The sequence below is a fragment of the Seriola lalandi genome, unplaced genomic scaffold (assembly GCF_002814215.2).
Source record: "Seriola lalandi dorsalis isolate HSWRI2012SDOR001 ecotype SW California unplaced genomic scaffold, Sedor1 jcf7180002054309, whole genome shotgun sequence".
Lineage (NCBI taxonomy): Eukaryota > Metazoa > Chordata > Actinopteri > Carangiformes > Carangidae > Seriola > Seriola lalandi.
This window is the reverse complement of record NW_019524862.1, coordinates 136,114-153,675: the sequence shown is the minus strand read 5'-3', so window position 1 is coordinate 153,675 and position 17,562 is coordinate 136,114. Positions and strand designations below refer to the sequence as shown.

Here is a 17,562-nt window from a genome sequence, read left to right as displayed (position 1 = left end):
CCCCACCCCCCTTTAACATCAGCCTGCTTTCATTCCTCTGCTACCTTTTTTTTTCATCCTTTGTGCATCTCATCAAGTGCTGGCAAGTGTCACCAATGCTGAGCCGCTGTTACTCTGCCCTGTCTTAATCAGGTGTAACCCTGTTAGTTACTACACGACTGCTTTCTTCATCCTTATCCACAAACTCTCCTTTTCATGATCATCTGTGGAAATTCTGATGTTTTGATCTTCACCACAGAACTGTTTTTTTTTTTAGGAAGATATCATTCCTATGAGAGGTGTGAATGTTGTTTATGAACCAAATTTCAATGCCTAGCACTCTCTTCATATGTTTCTCCTCATGTGCCCCCCCCCCTCTCTTTCTCGCTCTCTCCCCTTCTGTAGACATAGGGCTGCAGCAGGGGGACACACAGGCCTCAGGGTGCAATATGGCCCATTTAATGTCCACAGAGACAGAAAGAGCGGGGGGGGGAAACAACAGGAAATGTGGTGTGCAGTAATAAACAAAAATAAACACATTAAAAAAACATGAATGACATCACGGGGAATAAAACTGTAGAAAAAAAAAAAGAAATGTGACACTGAAATTTCAGCAATAGCTTCAAAACCTAACCAAAACTAAAAGTATGTTGTTTTTTTTCACTCTTTTTGGGGCCATGTCACTTTCTATTTTTGCATTTATCCCCCCAAACCCCTCCCATCCCGACGTCACCCAATCCAACTCTCAGCAGGGTCAGATGATCAAACCAACTTTTGTGGCAAGTGCTGCAAAGCACACAGCTGCTGCTCTGTGGTAACACACATCAGAACTATTAGGGACGTTTTGGCACATGGTCGATGTCCTGGGTTATTGATAATAACTGACTATTGACAAAATAGCCTAGCCTCAATGTCCACTTACACATCCCCTGGAGCTTTCGACTAAATCACACGGTCTTCAATAATAGGAATAAGCATGTAAATGGAGCTTGAGCTGAGATTGATTTTCTGTATTGGGTCAAGAATGAACCATCAAGGTCAATAAAAGTCTTACAATATTTTTCTATTAACAGATTATTAAAATGTAATTTTGAGGATGATTCATTCCAAACTGTAGCACCAGCGCTGTCACAGTGGTGCCACATATCAGGGCCCCAGCTGAGGGAGGGGCCCCTAACTAAACTGCAACACCTTTGATGAACAGAACGTAACTGAATATGAAGCTACAGGAGAAGCCGTATTCAATAAAACCTTGATCCAGTAATTTTGGACATCTTTGAAATTTTGAAACACAAATGTTTTGAAATGCAAATTTGCCATTTTAAATATGAGGAGAAAATTAAAAGAGAGGACATCATATGTCATGTGTTGATTGAATTTTGTGGCATTCTCATCACTTAAATATTTCATAGCAGCACTTTTATAGTAGAACTGCAAACAAAGCTGACTTATTCCCCCTGTGCTGTACTTTTTACAGTTTTTTAAAAACCTTAACACTCCCCTCTCCCTGACTGTTGAGCTGTCTGAGCACATCTCGAATCCCTGTTCCTTCTCCCCTGGCACAGTTTGGTACTTCTGAAAGTTTAATCAGTGGGGTGAATAATTTACCATGTAGCAGCTGGGGGGCTACAAGGTGAAGAAAGAGCTCCCTCATCTGAGTCATCAAAACATTTTTGCCCACTCATCTAAAGAGCTATTTCTGTAGGATGTAATATCAATACTCAAATAATACAAACAGGATCACGTGGAACCAGAAACTGTGGCAAAAGGTTTAAGTTTCAAGTTCAGATGAAAGACTGATATGATAATTAAGTGAATACCCCCCAGTGAACCACAGCACATCACTCGTCTAATAATCAAATATTTATTTATGTATAAAGTTGGTTAGTCTCTTCACTTTCAGTTAAATTGAATCAGAAGAAATTTGAAGAAGGTGGAATGTCTATGATAGTGTCTTACAATGTAGCTCAAAGACCATCTTATGATAATATAACCATAGTAATATTTCTCATATTTCTGATTATGCAAAAATCATCATGGTGTCATTGTTTGTTGCTTGTAGAGATGACTCTGTCATGTCTTTAGACTTACTTCAGCTCAGATGGTACAACTGTACAGCAGTCAGTCATCATCATCATCATCATCATCATCATCATCATCATCATCATCATCATCATCATCATCATTATCAGTTGTAGCCCTGGGCATAATCACAACAGGCACAATGGTTATTTGCGAGGTTTCTCTGTGTGTGTGTGTGTGTGTGTGTGTGTGTGTGTGTGTGTGTGTGTGTGTGAAATCTACTTGACCCCATACCTTTAAATGCCCAGTGTTTGTGTAGCACATCTCTCTGGTTTCCTGTTAACATGCTTTCCTGTGGCTCCTTCTTCCTTTCTTTGTAATTTTCCTGGGAAGAGGAGGCTCAGCGGAGGTGACTGTTTGTCTGGACATGGGGTTCTTTCCAACAGGTACCAATGTAACAGGATTTGTTAGCTCTATTGTTTATAGTGATTATTGATTTGTCATTTTGTAATTTTTTTTTTAAAGCGTCTGAGCTATTAAAACGATACTAATGCATTCACTATAGAGGCTAGAGAGGTTCCCGACATTTGTTTTTACAGGAATCTTTTTCAGAGCCGACATTTTGACACGTCACAGCAGGAAAAGCACAGGTGTAGTTAATAACCCTAATTAAGGCTACAGTGCATTTACCAGAGCCCTGGTGAAATGCATGCTAGTATGTGCAAAGACAACAAAAAAATGTGTATCTGTGGGTATCAGTTTGGTGTATTGTATACTGCTGGGCAAACCTTGGACACTGGTATCACTCTAAAAAGCATATGAGTATAAGTTTTTGTGTCTGCATTCAGAAATTAGTCACAATCAGAAGAAATATCCCAACATCTGTCCCATCTGGTTCCCCGATGTGTTAACCACAGTTTACATTCAGGACCAGAGCTGCAATGTGTATGTGTGATGTCACAAACTGGTTCATTGTGTGTGACAAGGAAGGAAATCGCACCAAGGTTGAATGCCAGCGATAAATTGAACCACTGTGGAATATTACTTTATGCCTCAGAACTGCTTTCTAAAAACAGAGCAGGCAGGGAGGTAGCAATGGAAAGGCCAGTCTCTGTCTGTGCATGACAAACACTCAAATATGAATACCATACCATTCATTCATCTTCAGGTTTGTTTTCCTGAGCTTCCAAGATCATCAGGGTTTGAAAGTGAGAACCGGACTATACGTGATAGGACGGATGAGTACTATCCATAATATTTTCATATACTGTGTATGCTGGGAATCATGTGAGGACATTTGAATCTATGGTCAGCGGGGGATGTCTCCACAAATAACATGGCCTTTCTTAACCTACATTTTTAACTGATCCTGTCTGTACTAAACCTCATCAATCATGGTCCAAGTATTGGCCAAGTTCAAAGCCAAGATTGGTCCAAATACCCAGAACACTTTTATCTCAGCAGGCACTTCAATTGATTTATTGTAACTCAGAAAATCAATAGTATGATAGCTGTTTTTGCAGAACTGTGTCACCTGAAACTCAAATAACTCAAATAAATAACTAAGTCACTTGCCACTTGACAGACCACTGATAGCTCACCGGTCTCACTGGACTGACAATCTGTCCAAAAAAAAAAAAGCATCAGCACCATTTTATTTAAAGCACATGGTGATGTGTCCATACGCTTATTTCCAATCAGCCATAGCTGTACGAGGGAGTTTTTAATTCCTTTTGAGCTTAAACTGCTTAATTTCCTCCCACTCCAATAATGGTTTCATCTCCGTAAATGGAGGGCTGGTGCAGTTCAATCAGTGTAACTGTCACCAGACACAGCAGTTGAGTTTCACTTTGAAACAACTTACTAGTGAATGTTTACCAATGAACAACAAAGAGCAAAATCATTCAATGCATGATTGTTTTTTCAAGGTCAAACTATTACATTTATGATAAGACAAGCACGGACAATGTTGATGTAATATGTTCACATACACAAGGTTCTAAACCATAAACATCAAATATATTATATGTATAATTTACTCTATAATTAACTAGATTCCTAAACATCATCAAAAAGGAAAATTGAATTAAATTTTCAGTAGAATTCATGAATAAAATCAACTGTTCGAATGGCTGATTTTCATATACCCTGAGAAAATATTCTTGATCAAGGTTATGCCTTCGTGCAGATGACACAGTACCATCAATATTTTTGCATGAAAATGTGCTCTATAATATTGTTAGCATCTTAGTCTCTTTTGCTTTTTTTAAGCATACTGCAACAAAAACATAGCTGCATAATTTAATTGCATTGGCTCAGTAGAAGTGTATATTTTTGGAATGATTGGTGCGTAATCCAAATGATCTTGAAAGTACTCTTCCATCACACTCCCGCTGCCCTGTTAGATTTCATCCTGTCTTTTTGCTCCTCAGGGGTGATTCAGTCAGATGAAAATTGTTTGGAACTATTTGTGCCTCAGAGGAAAAAAATAAAAATAAAATATTTTGGTCACTCATCTGTCTATCAGCCTCTGAGTGAATAGTAATGCACAGACAACATGAGTGACTGTTCGGACTGATCGTGAATCATCCTCCTGAGGAATAAAAAGGTTACAGGCTGCAAAAGGAAGTAAAAAAAAAATGTCTGTGACTGAAAGATCCCAGAGCTGTAGAGGTGCAGTGCTCACATAGGAGGGAGGATTCGAGTGAACAGGGGCTGGCATGGGTGAGTAGGGGGGTTGGTATGACACAGAGTAGGGCAGAATAATGAATATGCACTATTTATAGGAACACAACGACAGCGTGGTATCCTTGCAAAGCATGCCCCTGTACCCTGTCTGTGTGCTTTTCAACAATGAAGATATAAATCATGACACAATGACTTCAATTTTATTGAGATTAATTGGCGTCATATTTGAAAATAAACGTACTTCACATCTTTTTATGATTGCAGAGCTGTAGTTATTTGCATCCTGTTATGATAGCCAAGAAAAAAAGAAAAAAAGGTCACATTGCTGTGACACTTAGCTAATGCAACATTAATTAACATTAACATACTTGTGTTTTCTGGCTAGGTTTTATGTTTACAGGTCATTTAAAGGTCATTAGTTACTCTGTAATATCCCTGCTCTTTACAAACGGTACAGCAATGGTACACACTTGTCCCACAGAAGAAATCAAGTAATTGCATATTATTTAATATTTAATCTCATATTACATATTAAGAATAATAAGACTTGAATCATCAATTTCACTGAGTTGCTATTTCCCCAAACTTCTGTCTGAATGAGCTAGAAATTACAGGTGCCAAAAAATCCACCAAACCTATAGATTGGTAATGATGTTTCCTTGGTGATCACAGGAGCAGAGAGCTTTACCAATGAAAATGTACACACCATCTCCCCCTTGTGTTGATGTTTCAATTGGCCATAGAGGCAGCACTGGACTGAGCGCATTAAAATCATAACCGTGCTCTCTTTCAACATTGAAATGATGTATGCATCATTGATTTACAGTACATTTGAGACACATTATATATGCTGAAGACACAGTGTATGTAGTATGGTCAATATATATATGTACTGTTGTGTTATCTACATCAAGTAAAGCTGAGTCAATTTTATTTGTATAGTTGAAATCACAAAATTTGCCTCTAATGGCTTTACAATCTGTATCACATATGAAACCCTCCGTCCATAGACAGTTGATTCAGATAGGAGGAAAACTTCCCAAAATAAACTAGCAACAGCAGTGCTCACCCTCATGCCACAGGACTCATATGGCTCTTCAGGGTCCTGCCCCAGCTGAGGGTCAGCACCCTGGACAGCGACAGTCGATGCCAGCTTTGCCAGAGCACATTCAGCACCTTGGTCAGTGACGGCCACACTTGCCCCCCAGGGACAGTCGAGCCGAGCCGCATGTTGTTGAGGGCACTAACAGTGCTGTGGTGTGAAGGCCCATAGGCTCTGCCATGTGCTGTTTGTTTGTGCCCTGAGCTGCTGGTTGTGTTTTGTGTCTTCCTTAAGAACCCGGTAGGTGAAGATTGTATTAGTGAAGCTGGGTCCTCGTGGCCAGTCCATCCAGAATGCTTTTAGGATCAGTCATCTCGATTCTTTCCCTCTCTCACTCCTTTTGTTTGAATTGGTTTGGTTTGGCTGCACTTATCTTTATTTTATAGTATATAGTACACATTCACACATCCTCTAGACAAAGATCTACTGATTCACCATTACCATGACCATTTTATATATCCAGTTAATATGTTTAGTTGTATTTGCTATAAATAATTATGATTGTATGATTGTTTGATTTCTCCATACAACCATGAACACTTCCTCTCTCATGGCTGTAGGGCTGGGTGGTGACAGTAGCTAAAACCCAGCGGGAGTCATAATACTATTAAGAGCAAACAATGGGTTTGGGTTAAGGCCAAAAAAAAACATCTGTCGGTTTGACAGATGTGGTGCCTTTTGAATCTAACATACCATCATAAAGTATAAACATAAACACTTACATGGTTTTCAAAGAGACTTCCAGAACAAATAACACACCACTGCAAATTGTCGGCCAGGATACAGCAGCACCCATACCAGGTAATTCAAATATATCACAAGGCTTTGTCTATTCCCCACACAGGCTAACTGTGATTATTAGCAGTTAGCTGATGGTTATCAAATTGACTCTCTCTTTCCTTGCTGGCAGGCCGAGTAATCTACCAACCTACATGTTCAGTCTTGTTGCCCACTGCTGTATCTATCTGCAAGGCTTATGTTCAGATATTTGGGTGGAGCTTTGTGGTCTCTCTCCTGTTTGGATTATCTTTCAGCTGAGGTGAAATGAGTCGAGTCAGGAGATTGTCTGAGATTTTTGGCGGCAGCATTGTCCTCATCTAGAGAATCTGGAGATTTGGGCTTGTCAACGTGTGAACATTGACGGATGTTCTTTGTGTGAACACAAAGAAATCTCACTTTGTTTGCAGACATTCTGGAGACCGAGTCATTCCCATCTATCTCATCTAACACCAGTGACTTTTTTTACTTTCAACTTTGCATTTGATGACTTACCTGTGACACATCAGTTGTACAGCAACAACATTTGAACATTTTACCATGATAGGTGAGTATATATATGAGTACACTTTTATTCTATTTTTAAACACATAGCTTATTTCACATAGTGAAATAATCAGGATTAGTTTAAACAATGATGCATTTGTTGTAGTTATTCTCAAACTGCCAGTAAAAAAAAAAAACTGGGCTTATTTTTGGAAATGCACTCAAATTCTCAGATTTGTATTTTGATCTTAAATTTTTCTACACAGTCAGGACTCTGTACCGAGAGGCACAGGTGCATTTTATTTTATTGCTCCTGGCACCTTTTTTTACACTTCATATACCCCACACCCATGAAAGCAAAGCAAAGCTTTTCTCTATCTCATATTAGCCTTTATTTTTACCCAAAATGCTGCCATCAAGTTAAAATGTCTTTGTAGCCCTCATGCTTTTATTTAATCTCTATGATTTTATAATACAAGATTATTCATTATAAGATCGGGACATTAAATGTTTTAAACTGGCTCTTTAACTGAACCAACCTGTGTTTAGTAAAATGTTATGTTTAAATAATCAGAATTTGCACATTTGAAATTTACATACTTTCCCCTGACATTAAACTATTGACAAAGACATTGTAAATCCCCTGCAATGGAAACAGAATAAAAAGTAAGTGAGAGGGAAAAAAATATATTGCATGGTTTATTTTGTTTGTAAAGTAAATCATTTGATTCAACACTTGTGTTAGTAGTATTAAAATGATCCTTATCTATAATAAATCATTATACCACATAATTACATCGCATGATTATAGAAATGGCACATTATTCATAACAATGCACACAATTAGAGAATATTCAGTGCTGAATAATGATAATAGAGCAGCAGCCTGGTTTGATCCCTGTTTGGAGGATCCCAGCATCTGTGAGGCGTCAGTTTAAAGACTCCTGCCCCGCCATGTCACTGACACAGAGTTCACGTCAATCATAATGTTGCAGCAGGAAGAGGGGCCGTGTTTCCTGATATTGTGGCTTGGTATTTTTATGGAGAAACTGTTGGCGTTGCAGGGAAAGGAGTGAGTAATCCATGATGCACAAGGATGAAAATGATCATTTGTGAAATTAAACATTGTCATCGTCTATGAAACATGACTGTGGACTCCTTTGAGGGCATTCATTGAAATTAATCGAAAACGCCACCATGGGAATACCGGTGACGTCATGGTTATTTCCCGGTTTTAAATGTTTAAGGGGTGAGAGCGCATTTAGTACCCCCTCTGCTCAAATCTGCTTTCACTTCAGGGCAGTAGCCAGTTGAGAGAGGGAGGAGGGGTAAACCCAGGTTGGGGATTAGGCAATATTCATTGAGCGTGTGTGGACATTCACTGAGCGGCAGCAGCAACAGTTTCTACAAACCCAGCCTCCCCACAACAAAAAGTTAAATGGCTAAATACAAGCCGTGGCTGGTTTCCTGCTTCATCTTAGTGAGTTTAATTTGCGCTGTGGCTGTCATCTGTCTGTGCATCGGCTCAATCGCGGACAGAAGATGCCCCAGCGGCAGCTTCAGGCGCGCGGCTGTGGCTGCAGACTCCAAGATCTGTTCAGAGATTGGCAGGTAAGTTTTAAACTCCTTCTACTCTGACCGGGGGGGACGACAAAAATCTGTGTTGTGTCTAAAACCACACAAAAAAAAAAATGCAAGAAATTTTTTGTAAGTTGAAAGTTAATTAAGTTTTTTTGGTGTGTTGTTTGACTTCCAGTATTTTCACCTTGTATGCTTCTTCTCAGTAATAACTGCACTCGCTCAAAACTTAGTAGGCAATCAGGCTGTAGTACCCGCTGCTCCCTGGCTGAGATAAAAAGGCTGAACTGAGCGATGGGATAAGCAGTTTAAGAGATTTGGTCGGCTCTGTATGAAGAATAGATTTAATACCTGCAGAACTGTGTGCAGACAGGCCATTCATTCTACTCACCTCTTGTTGACTTGTTTTTATACTATGCTGTTGGATGTGATTGTAGGAGAAAACCAGGTTTTAAAACCCACTATCTGGTGTCAGTCTTTCTAATGAGGAGTGAACAGACTTGGCTCTTTCTCTGATGTCCATTTATTCACTGGAGAGCCACTATGTGAACTCAACCAGTCATCACTGCATCTCTAAATTTAGGGAAAAAAGTGATAGTTTTCTTTTCTTTCCTTCTTTTTTCCTTTAACTGCAATGTGCATGAAAGTTATCCGGCTTTTGTTTTCATTGGCAGCCAGATTTTTTTTTTTTTCGTTTTTTTTTTTGTCCTCTACCAATATTTGTCAGGAGTTCATTTCCCAGTTCACAGCAGAGACAATGAATACAAGCTCCATTAAGTCTCACAGGGAGACACGCGGAGGCAACAGGCTGCATGTCCATGTCCATGTTTTTAACGACATCCTCTTCATTCTTACTACTGAGCATCAATGAGATTAAGTGTTAAAGAAAACCTGGTGAATGGTGATTAAAAAGTCATATGAATATAAAAAGTCTTTTACAGTGTTTTAAGCTAAATCATTCAACTTCAACTTCTCTCTATTATTTACTCAGGAGTCAGGGTAGAAACATGTGAGATGACACCATTTAACCTCATTGAAAATACTGATGATCATAATTACATAATGTTACGACAAACACTTGTAGGGACGAAGGGGACAAAGGCTGATATCTGAAAGAATCTATCAGAATTGAGCCAATCTGCCACATTTCAGCGTCAGTTATCCTTCCAAAATCTGCCAGTGACACCAGCATTAATTATGGTTTTTGCACATGAGATACCTTTAATTAGATTCTTTCGATTAAATTATGGTCGTTTCCTCCTGTTATTTTTCCTCCTCTGTTAAACTCCCCCATGCTTCAAGGTTTTTGGTCAGCCTAACCCACACAGAACCAAAACATTCCCAAGACTGCCTTCTCTTGTCGCTCAGTGAACACATCTGACCCCGTGCCAGCTTCTTGGTGAAAAGACTCATTCACGGTTCCTTTCTGAGAAGGTTTAGATGTCAGGTTTCTTGCTCTGTTTTATAACATAGTTACATTGTATAACCCTAATCGCAACAAATGGGTTGTCATTTCAATGGAAGACCATTTACCCTATGACTCAGGTTTTTGAAAACATGTGACTTTCTGGCAGTTTTCCTAAAGTCAGCCTCAAGCATTAGGACATGGTTTAAACTTGCCCCTTGGCATCACACTGAACCCAACCATGATATCATGGCAAGTATTAGAGAAAGTGTATTTGTGTGTTTCTGGATGAGCAAATATGTGGGGTGTACTCGGGGGGTTAATGACTGACAGTGAGTTCACGCATTTCCCATAAATCTGGTGGAAATGGTTGTTTTCCAGGAGCATGCTCCAGCAGGGAGGGTCGGCAGTAGATGGCGCCATTGCAGCTCTTCTGTGCACATCTGTGGTCAATCCTCAGAGCATGGGGATTGGAGGAGGGTCTATATTCACCATAAGAAATAAAGCAGGTGGATCTTCTCATTCATTTTTTGTGACTTGATTTTTTTTTTTTCTCAAATGATAATTATTGATCAGGCCTATTTATTCTAATCGCTGATCTCTTCTCAGGGAACGTTAAAGTCTACAACTTCAGAGAGACCGTCCCTCGGTCATTCAAGGCTAACTTGTTAAAAGAGTGTCCCACCAAATTAAGCCTTTGCACAGGTAAGCAGAGTGATACATTTGTGCACAGTAGCTGATAATACAGATCTTCCCCCAGAACAAACCCAGTAACTGAAACTGTGACTGTGAAAGGTTTTTACTAATGGATCATTTTGACTAATTTTCAACAGGATTCTCAGCATTTAATCAGTTTTGCTCCTGTTTCTAACCCACATACAGTCAGTCCTCCTGAACGTCTGATCAATGATTTACATTATTTTCTTAACTTGTAGGCAGCCAGTGGATCGGAGTTCCTGGAGAGCTTCGAGGCTATGAGGCAGTTCACAAGCAGTATGGGAAGCTGCCCTGGGCCAAGCTGTTTGAGCCAACAATTGAACTGGCCAGGGAAGGCATCCCTTTGCCAGCCTTTCTGGGAAGTCTCCTGAAAAACTCCATTGTGAAGCCGTCCGTGGAAAAATCATCCCTCTGGTACAGCTTCTCTCTTACTGTGAATAGCGACTGAAAGTTTCCAAAGATTTCCAGAAAAGAGAAAAGATTTTTGTTAGCAACAATTTTATTTCAAGAATATCTGCTTTTTAGCCACATTGATAAGAAATGTGTGAGGGCACTGATAAACTACAGTAATAGGGCCTGTGATGCTGACTGGAGCCTTTTCTCATCCATGTGTCACTGCAGAAATCCTGGAGCAAAGGGCTCCTATAAATCCCTGGTTTAACTCATTCCATGCTACTTTTATGTAACTCCCTGGTTAACAATTAATTCTGAGTATTTAACTTTCAGGATTTCACATTGCATAATCGTGCGGCCTGGTCAACGTGCTCGTGTGAACACTTTTTGGATTAGAGAAAATGACTATTACATTCTAACAGCACAGAGTTTCACACTGTTGTTCTTAGTGGAACATTTTGGGAGCAGGGTTTACTGACCCCGCTCACCTTCCTTCAGAAATGTTTGTGTTAAATGTTGATTTTTCCAACTGCTTGGTTTAAAAAGCAGTCAGCCGAGGATTAGGTGTGGTGTGAAAAGCCTGGGAGTGTGTATCAAAGTGTGTATGCAGATGCAGAAACAAATGGCTGCAGAGAATCTCAGAATATTAATCATAAATGTAAATGCATGGCATACGTATCTCTCTTCAGTGTCTTCTAATTTGATATATTTACAACATGCTTTACAACACTTTTTTCCAGTTCTCTGCAAATTGTCTGCAACAAGAACAAAACTGTCCTGAGCACAGGAGACATTCTGAAGTTTCCTAAACTCGCTGAAACCATGGAAATCATTGCAAAGCAAGGGGCAGATGCCTTCTACACTGGCAAGATAGGACATGACTTAATTCAAGACATACAAGCTGCAGGTTGGTGCAATGATAACATACTGCCGGTCGGGGCCAGCTGGGGGTGAACACTTGAATAGACAGAAAAAGAAAAAGGACTTGTATGACATAAAAAAGTATTATTTAAGATAACAAGCTTTCTATATATTCTATATGTTTCTTTTAGGTGGGACGTTGACTATGGAGGATCTGAAGTCTTTCAAGGTGCTGGAGCAGGATGCATGGACAGTTCCTCTAGGAAATATTCAAATGCACATCGCACCACCGCCTGCTGGGGGCGCCCTGCTTGCCTTCATTCTCAAATTGATGAAAGGTGTCTTGACTTTTTCTCGATCCCCCTGAACTGATCTACTGTTGCAACTGAATGAAATTCTTGCATCTAATCTTGTACTGTGAGTTATAAAGACGCGGAAAACGCAAAACGCTATAGAGCAAAAAAAAAGTTTTAACATACCGTTCCTTGTTGTTCCTTTTTTTCTGCAGAGTTTTCCTTGACTCCAAACTCCCTACACGGTGACCAGAAGATTCAGATGTACCATCATTACATAGAAGCCGTTAGATTTGCTAATGGACAAAAGAGGAGCATTAATGATCCTGACTTCAATAATGGAAAGGTTGGGATCTGTACTACTGGGATATTACCTATGGAGCGTTTTAATATCATTCAGCTTATTGTTTTGGTTTCATGATCTATAACGTTACTGTTTTGTGCAGTTACTGTTCTCATCAAGTTTGTTTCCCACCACAGCACATCATTTTCACATATTTGGCAAGTCATAAATTTGTCAGTACTCGACATATCAGTAATATATTCATAGAACACCTTTGTTTTCTGCTAAATATATACAGTAAAAGTTCAAAGTGACTTAAAACCCAACATTATATCTTGTTTGTTTAATCCGACAAAAACCTGAGTGTAAAAAGTGTTAAAGCAACAATTCACTATTTTATGGGGTTTATGTTCCAGACTTATTCTCAGAGACTAGTCTCATCATGATGTTCTTCTTTCAGAGTGCAGATCATTTGATTGATCCCTCCTTCATTAAGCACATAAAAGGGATGATTTCTTCAAACCACACCCATAAGAACTCCTACTACAATATCAGCCCTTCCTCTGATCACGTTGGGACGACTCACGTGTCCGTCCTGGATGAAGATGGACTGGCTGTGTCTGCCACCAGCACCATAAACCAATTGTGAGCAGGAAGACTCCTCCAACAGAAGATTTGTGCATCACTGCCTTATTATAGGAAATTGTGCTATGATATAATGTTCATCCCCTTGGTCTATTGTGTTGTGTTTTGCTCTGTAGATTCGGAGGTTGCGTTTACTCTCCAAAAACAGGCATCATCCTCAACAATGAGCTGTCTGACTTTTGCGAGAGAGCAGACACTGTGAGAGCAGGTAAAGTCACAGACATAAACATAGCCTTTCAACCCAAGCCAATTGAATTTAAGACATTACTGAAGGTAGACGTTTAGTCTGTATCCAGTCTGATATGGAGTCTAATTGTTGTCGTAGGTGAACGGCCTCCCTCCTCAATGACTCCAGTAATACTGGAGTCAAAGTCCGGCAGAATCCTTGTTATTGGTGGATCGGGAGGAAGCATGATCACCACAGCAGTGGCCTTGGTAACTTAATTGAACTCAGCTTTAATACTTGTGTCGTCTAGTCTCTTATTTGTTTGCTTACACGATTCTCTTTTCCTCTTGCAGTCTATAATAAATCGCCTGTGGCTGGGGATGAATCTGAAAGATGCCATTGCTGCTCCTATAATTTTTGTTGATTCGAATAACAGGGTGAATTATGAGCCTCGTTTTAACAAGGTGAAGTATTCATATTTTCATCCTCACTGTCCATTAATAGCATTAAAATTCACTAGTCTGTGACATCTGTCTAATTAATAATTTTGTTTGTTAGATGGTTTTCTTATTATCAGGACATAATACAAAGTCATATTTAATTTCCCTGAAATCAGTTTTGAAATCTGAAGTGCGAAAGGATAAGTGTTATTAATACGTGTGTGTGTGTGTGTGTGTGTGTGTGTGTGTGTGTGTGTGCGTGCCCTCAGTCTGTGAGCGATAGCCTGGAAGCTCTTGGACACAGACCTGGAAACTGGCCATACTTCTTAAACGTAGTCAATGCTGTGGAGAAGGAGAAAGGCTGCATAGTGGCTGTATCTGACAAACGGAAGGCAGGAGTGTCATCTGGATACTGACCATACGACAACCATGAGGACGCAACACCTTCCCACTAAAATCCGCCCTTAAGACTGACTGAGCTTTTAGCCTTAAGAACGATGAATGTGCCGCATCCCTGACAACAAAATGTGAGCAATGTGGAGCTTCGGTTCTTCCCTGATAGAACTTAATAGCAACAGGAAATTACTAATCTCAAAGGGTAATTCCAGTGTATCATATTTCAGATCTCATTTTCATAGTTTTGGCTATCATTTCTATCGGTTAGACACCATTGTACCCACTGAAGTAATTGCAGAGATCCTGGAAATCATGTCTACATCATGAATCATGACTCCAGATTATTTGGAGATAAAGCAAATGTTAAAAGGTGAGAAAGAGAAAATGTGAATAAATTCACATTTGCATGCACTACTGTTATGTGAATATTAGGAGTTGGCTGCATAGAGATGAACACACTAATTTTCCAGTCGGGTGCCATGATGTAATTGAAGGAGCCTCAATCAAATCTCAAAAAGGTGAAAACAAAGTAGAAGAATGTGGTGGAGATCATTTGTGTTTGTTTCCTGTTCTCATTTGATGAAGGTTAGTCTCCTCATCGCTCCACACAGATCTAATGTTTTCACCTAACACTATTTTGGTTAAGTCACTTGCTTCATGCAACTCATGATTTATCTTTGTTCATTCTTTATTTGCCAGATCTGTTTCTATTGAACTCTGTCACCTTTTGCTTTTAACCATATGCCAACTTTTTCACCGCTCAAGTGTTTTTTTTTTTTTTTTAGATTTTGTGTGCAAATTGAAAATGCATATGATGAAAACATTCTTACTGAGTGCACAAGAAATGTTCGTGATAATCAGTCCTGCACAACTACAGCAAGTTTGTTAGGTCAAAGTTGAACCACTAAGTCAGTGTCTAAACTGCTGTGGATAATGAGTTGATCGTTTGAGTAAGGACAAAATAATCTTAACCAAATGTCCACTTACCTGCTCTCAGTTTCTAACAAATAGAGCATGCTCATGGCAGTTGAAATGTCTAGAAAACACTTGTATCTGGACCTTGACTTGGATTATTTTTTGTCAGAATTTGGGTAAATTCGTAACATTTGTCTTTGGCTAACCACAGTGTTGCTGTTGGCATGTTTGCAGATCACAGCAATTAACTTGTTAGATGGTGATTTAAAGAAATAATGCATAAATTGGAACAATACAGTCTATACACATATTTAATCCAGCCAGTCATCACGCACTGATGTCATTCCACTTGAATAATACAGACTAAGGCACAATTAGTACGCCATCCAGCTGCTGACCAAAGTGTGTGCAACAGCGAACTATAGAAGTGAATCCACTATAGTCCAACAAAACCAAACCTACCACTGTTTAATACTGATATTTTGTTTTCTGACTGAACTATGTAAGTCTCTGTAGGAACTGTTTACTGTAGATGAGCCACGTAACCCTTTCACAGTGATATTCTGACTGACACATGAGTTGAAGGTTGTTGTAGACTGTCGGTTGCCCAAACTGGAAATTTTTACTGTGACCTTTTTACTGAATGTGAAACGGCTTTATTCAGGTCCTACAGCGTATTGTGATCTTTTTTAAAGGTTGAGGAAATGCTATAGAATTTTAAATAAACCAAGCAGTAGATTCACAATGAAATTATGTTAAAAACCTAAATCTATTTTTTTTTACACTATCAACATGTCATTTTGTATTTTCTCTGTTTTAATATGTCAAAATGTTTTGTAATAATTTCACTTTTTTTTTTACTATTGTTAACCGTGAATATGTGTTGTCACAATAAAACCATTACGTCACAACAAAGCCTATCTCTCATCTTCACCAAAAATACATGAACATGCGTCAGTTCAACCGAAACACCTACAATACACTTTCCACTGAAAACTGCAGCTCTTTAAATGTTTATCCCTTGTTGTTGGCATAGTATGATCAACACTAATCTACTTCATATTCTCCTGTTTGCCTTATTTCAGTGCAGCACTGAAACAAAAGACACAGTAATGAGATACATCTCAGTGGAGAGACTTATGAATTAGTAATGATTTCTTAAGTGGATTCTGCTCCGTTTTCCTTCGAGCCACTAGATGTGAGTTATGAGAACATGCAAATTTGAGTCTGTCTGAAGCGCCACTGTCTTTGTTGTACGACAAATGGGTTAATGTGGATAAGCTGTGGATTCATAGCTTCAGTGTCATGATATTACCCCCTTTGTATAAGTAACAGCTATTTAAAGTCAGCATCATTTTAAAGGATACAGAAAAACGTCTCTCCAGCAATAGTCTTTCAGTCAAAGCAGAAGCTGTTAAGTAATCCTGTGATGACTCTTTTAACTTCCGGTGTTAGCACACTTTCAGGCACAATGTCGCTTGATGAAGCAAATTATCTCAACAGTAATTACTTGATGTTTTTATACATGCATTTTGTATGTGTGCATTATTATTTGAAACCATCATACCACCATCCGCGGCAGTGGGAGGAATTAAAAGTACGTAGACTTTGATACACACAGAGGCTGGAGAGTTTTTTCATGCCTAGAGGGTGAGTAAATTGGCCTGTCTGAGTTGCATAACTCTGAAGTTCATTATAACTACAGTATGTGGAAGGGAGAACATGCTTAATTGGGCCTTAAAGGAAAATTCCAGTGTGACCACTCATTTTTCTCCATCCCCTTAAAAATGATTGTAACCACGCAAGGTAACACAACTGAAGATGTTTTACTTCTGCAGGCATCCTTGTCGACTAGGGAACTAACTCTGTAATATGTTAATAAGTATGCGCCTTAGTTCCCTATATATAGCTGCCTAGTTTGAATCTGTGGACTGTGGACCTTTGCTTCATGTCATCTCCCCTCCTTATCCACGTTTCTTTCTTTATTTTTTTTTTCAGTCTTTACAAGCTAAAAAAAAAGATTTTTCGCCCGTTTAATTATTACCATGATCAATTGTTTATATTCTAAAATGAATTATTATTTAAGTGCTTTTACTTTAAAATGTCACCTTCTATTTAATCTGGTACTTGGTGTTTGTTTGTAATTATGCATCTTCATTTCCTTATGTAAATTTTGTCATTCACACTAAGTAATATTAACAAAACTACTGTATTGACTGCACAACCTGACACAAAAAAGTAAAATTTACTTGGGTAATGAGAGTGAAACTGGCAACCTTGTACGCGCTCAACGAATGACGTCAGAGGAGGAATTGCTCTCTCGTTCCTTCGGGACACACCCACAGGACACACCTCAACAACAGGACCTTGGCCAGGGACAATGGTGGGTCGTATGTTTAATTAACTTTGAACATTC

At 39.1% G+C, this 17,562-nt stretch overlaps 1 protein-coding gene across 2 annotated transcripts; it reads left to right on the top strand.

Moving 5' to 3' along the window:
• Positions 1 to 6,950: 6,950 nt before the first annotated feature.
• ggt5b (gamma-glutamyltransferase 5b) lies at positions 6,951 to 16,053 on the top strand. 2 transcript variants are annotated; one of them, XM_087174064.1, is made up of 12 exons: positions 6,951 to 7,115; positions 10,419 to 10,546; positions 10,647 to 10,742; positions 10,973 to 11,168; positions 11,888 to 12,054; positions 12,200 to 12,346; positions 12,517 to 12,647; positions 13,045 to 13,229; positions 13,346 to 13,437; positions 13,555 to 13,664; positions 13,749 to 13,859; positions 14,105 to 16,053. In XM_087174064.1, exons 2-12 carry the CDS (start codon positions 10,423 to 10,425, stop codon positions 14,249 to 14,251), a joined length of 1,506 nt encoding a protein of 501 aa, XP_087030190.1. In that variant the 5' UTR covers positions 6,951 to 7,115; positions 10,419 to 10,422; the 3' UTR covers positions 14,252 to 16,053. The 2 variants fall into 2 exon arrangements, with proteins under 2 accessions (XP_087030190.1, XP_023262219.1); XM_023406451.2 differs by lacking the exon at positions 6,951 to 7,115 and adding an exon at positions 8,157 to 8,665.
• The last annotated feature ends 1,509 nt before the right edge of the window (positions 16,054 to 17,562 follow it).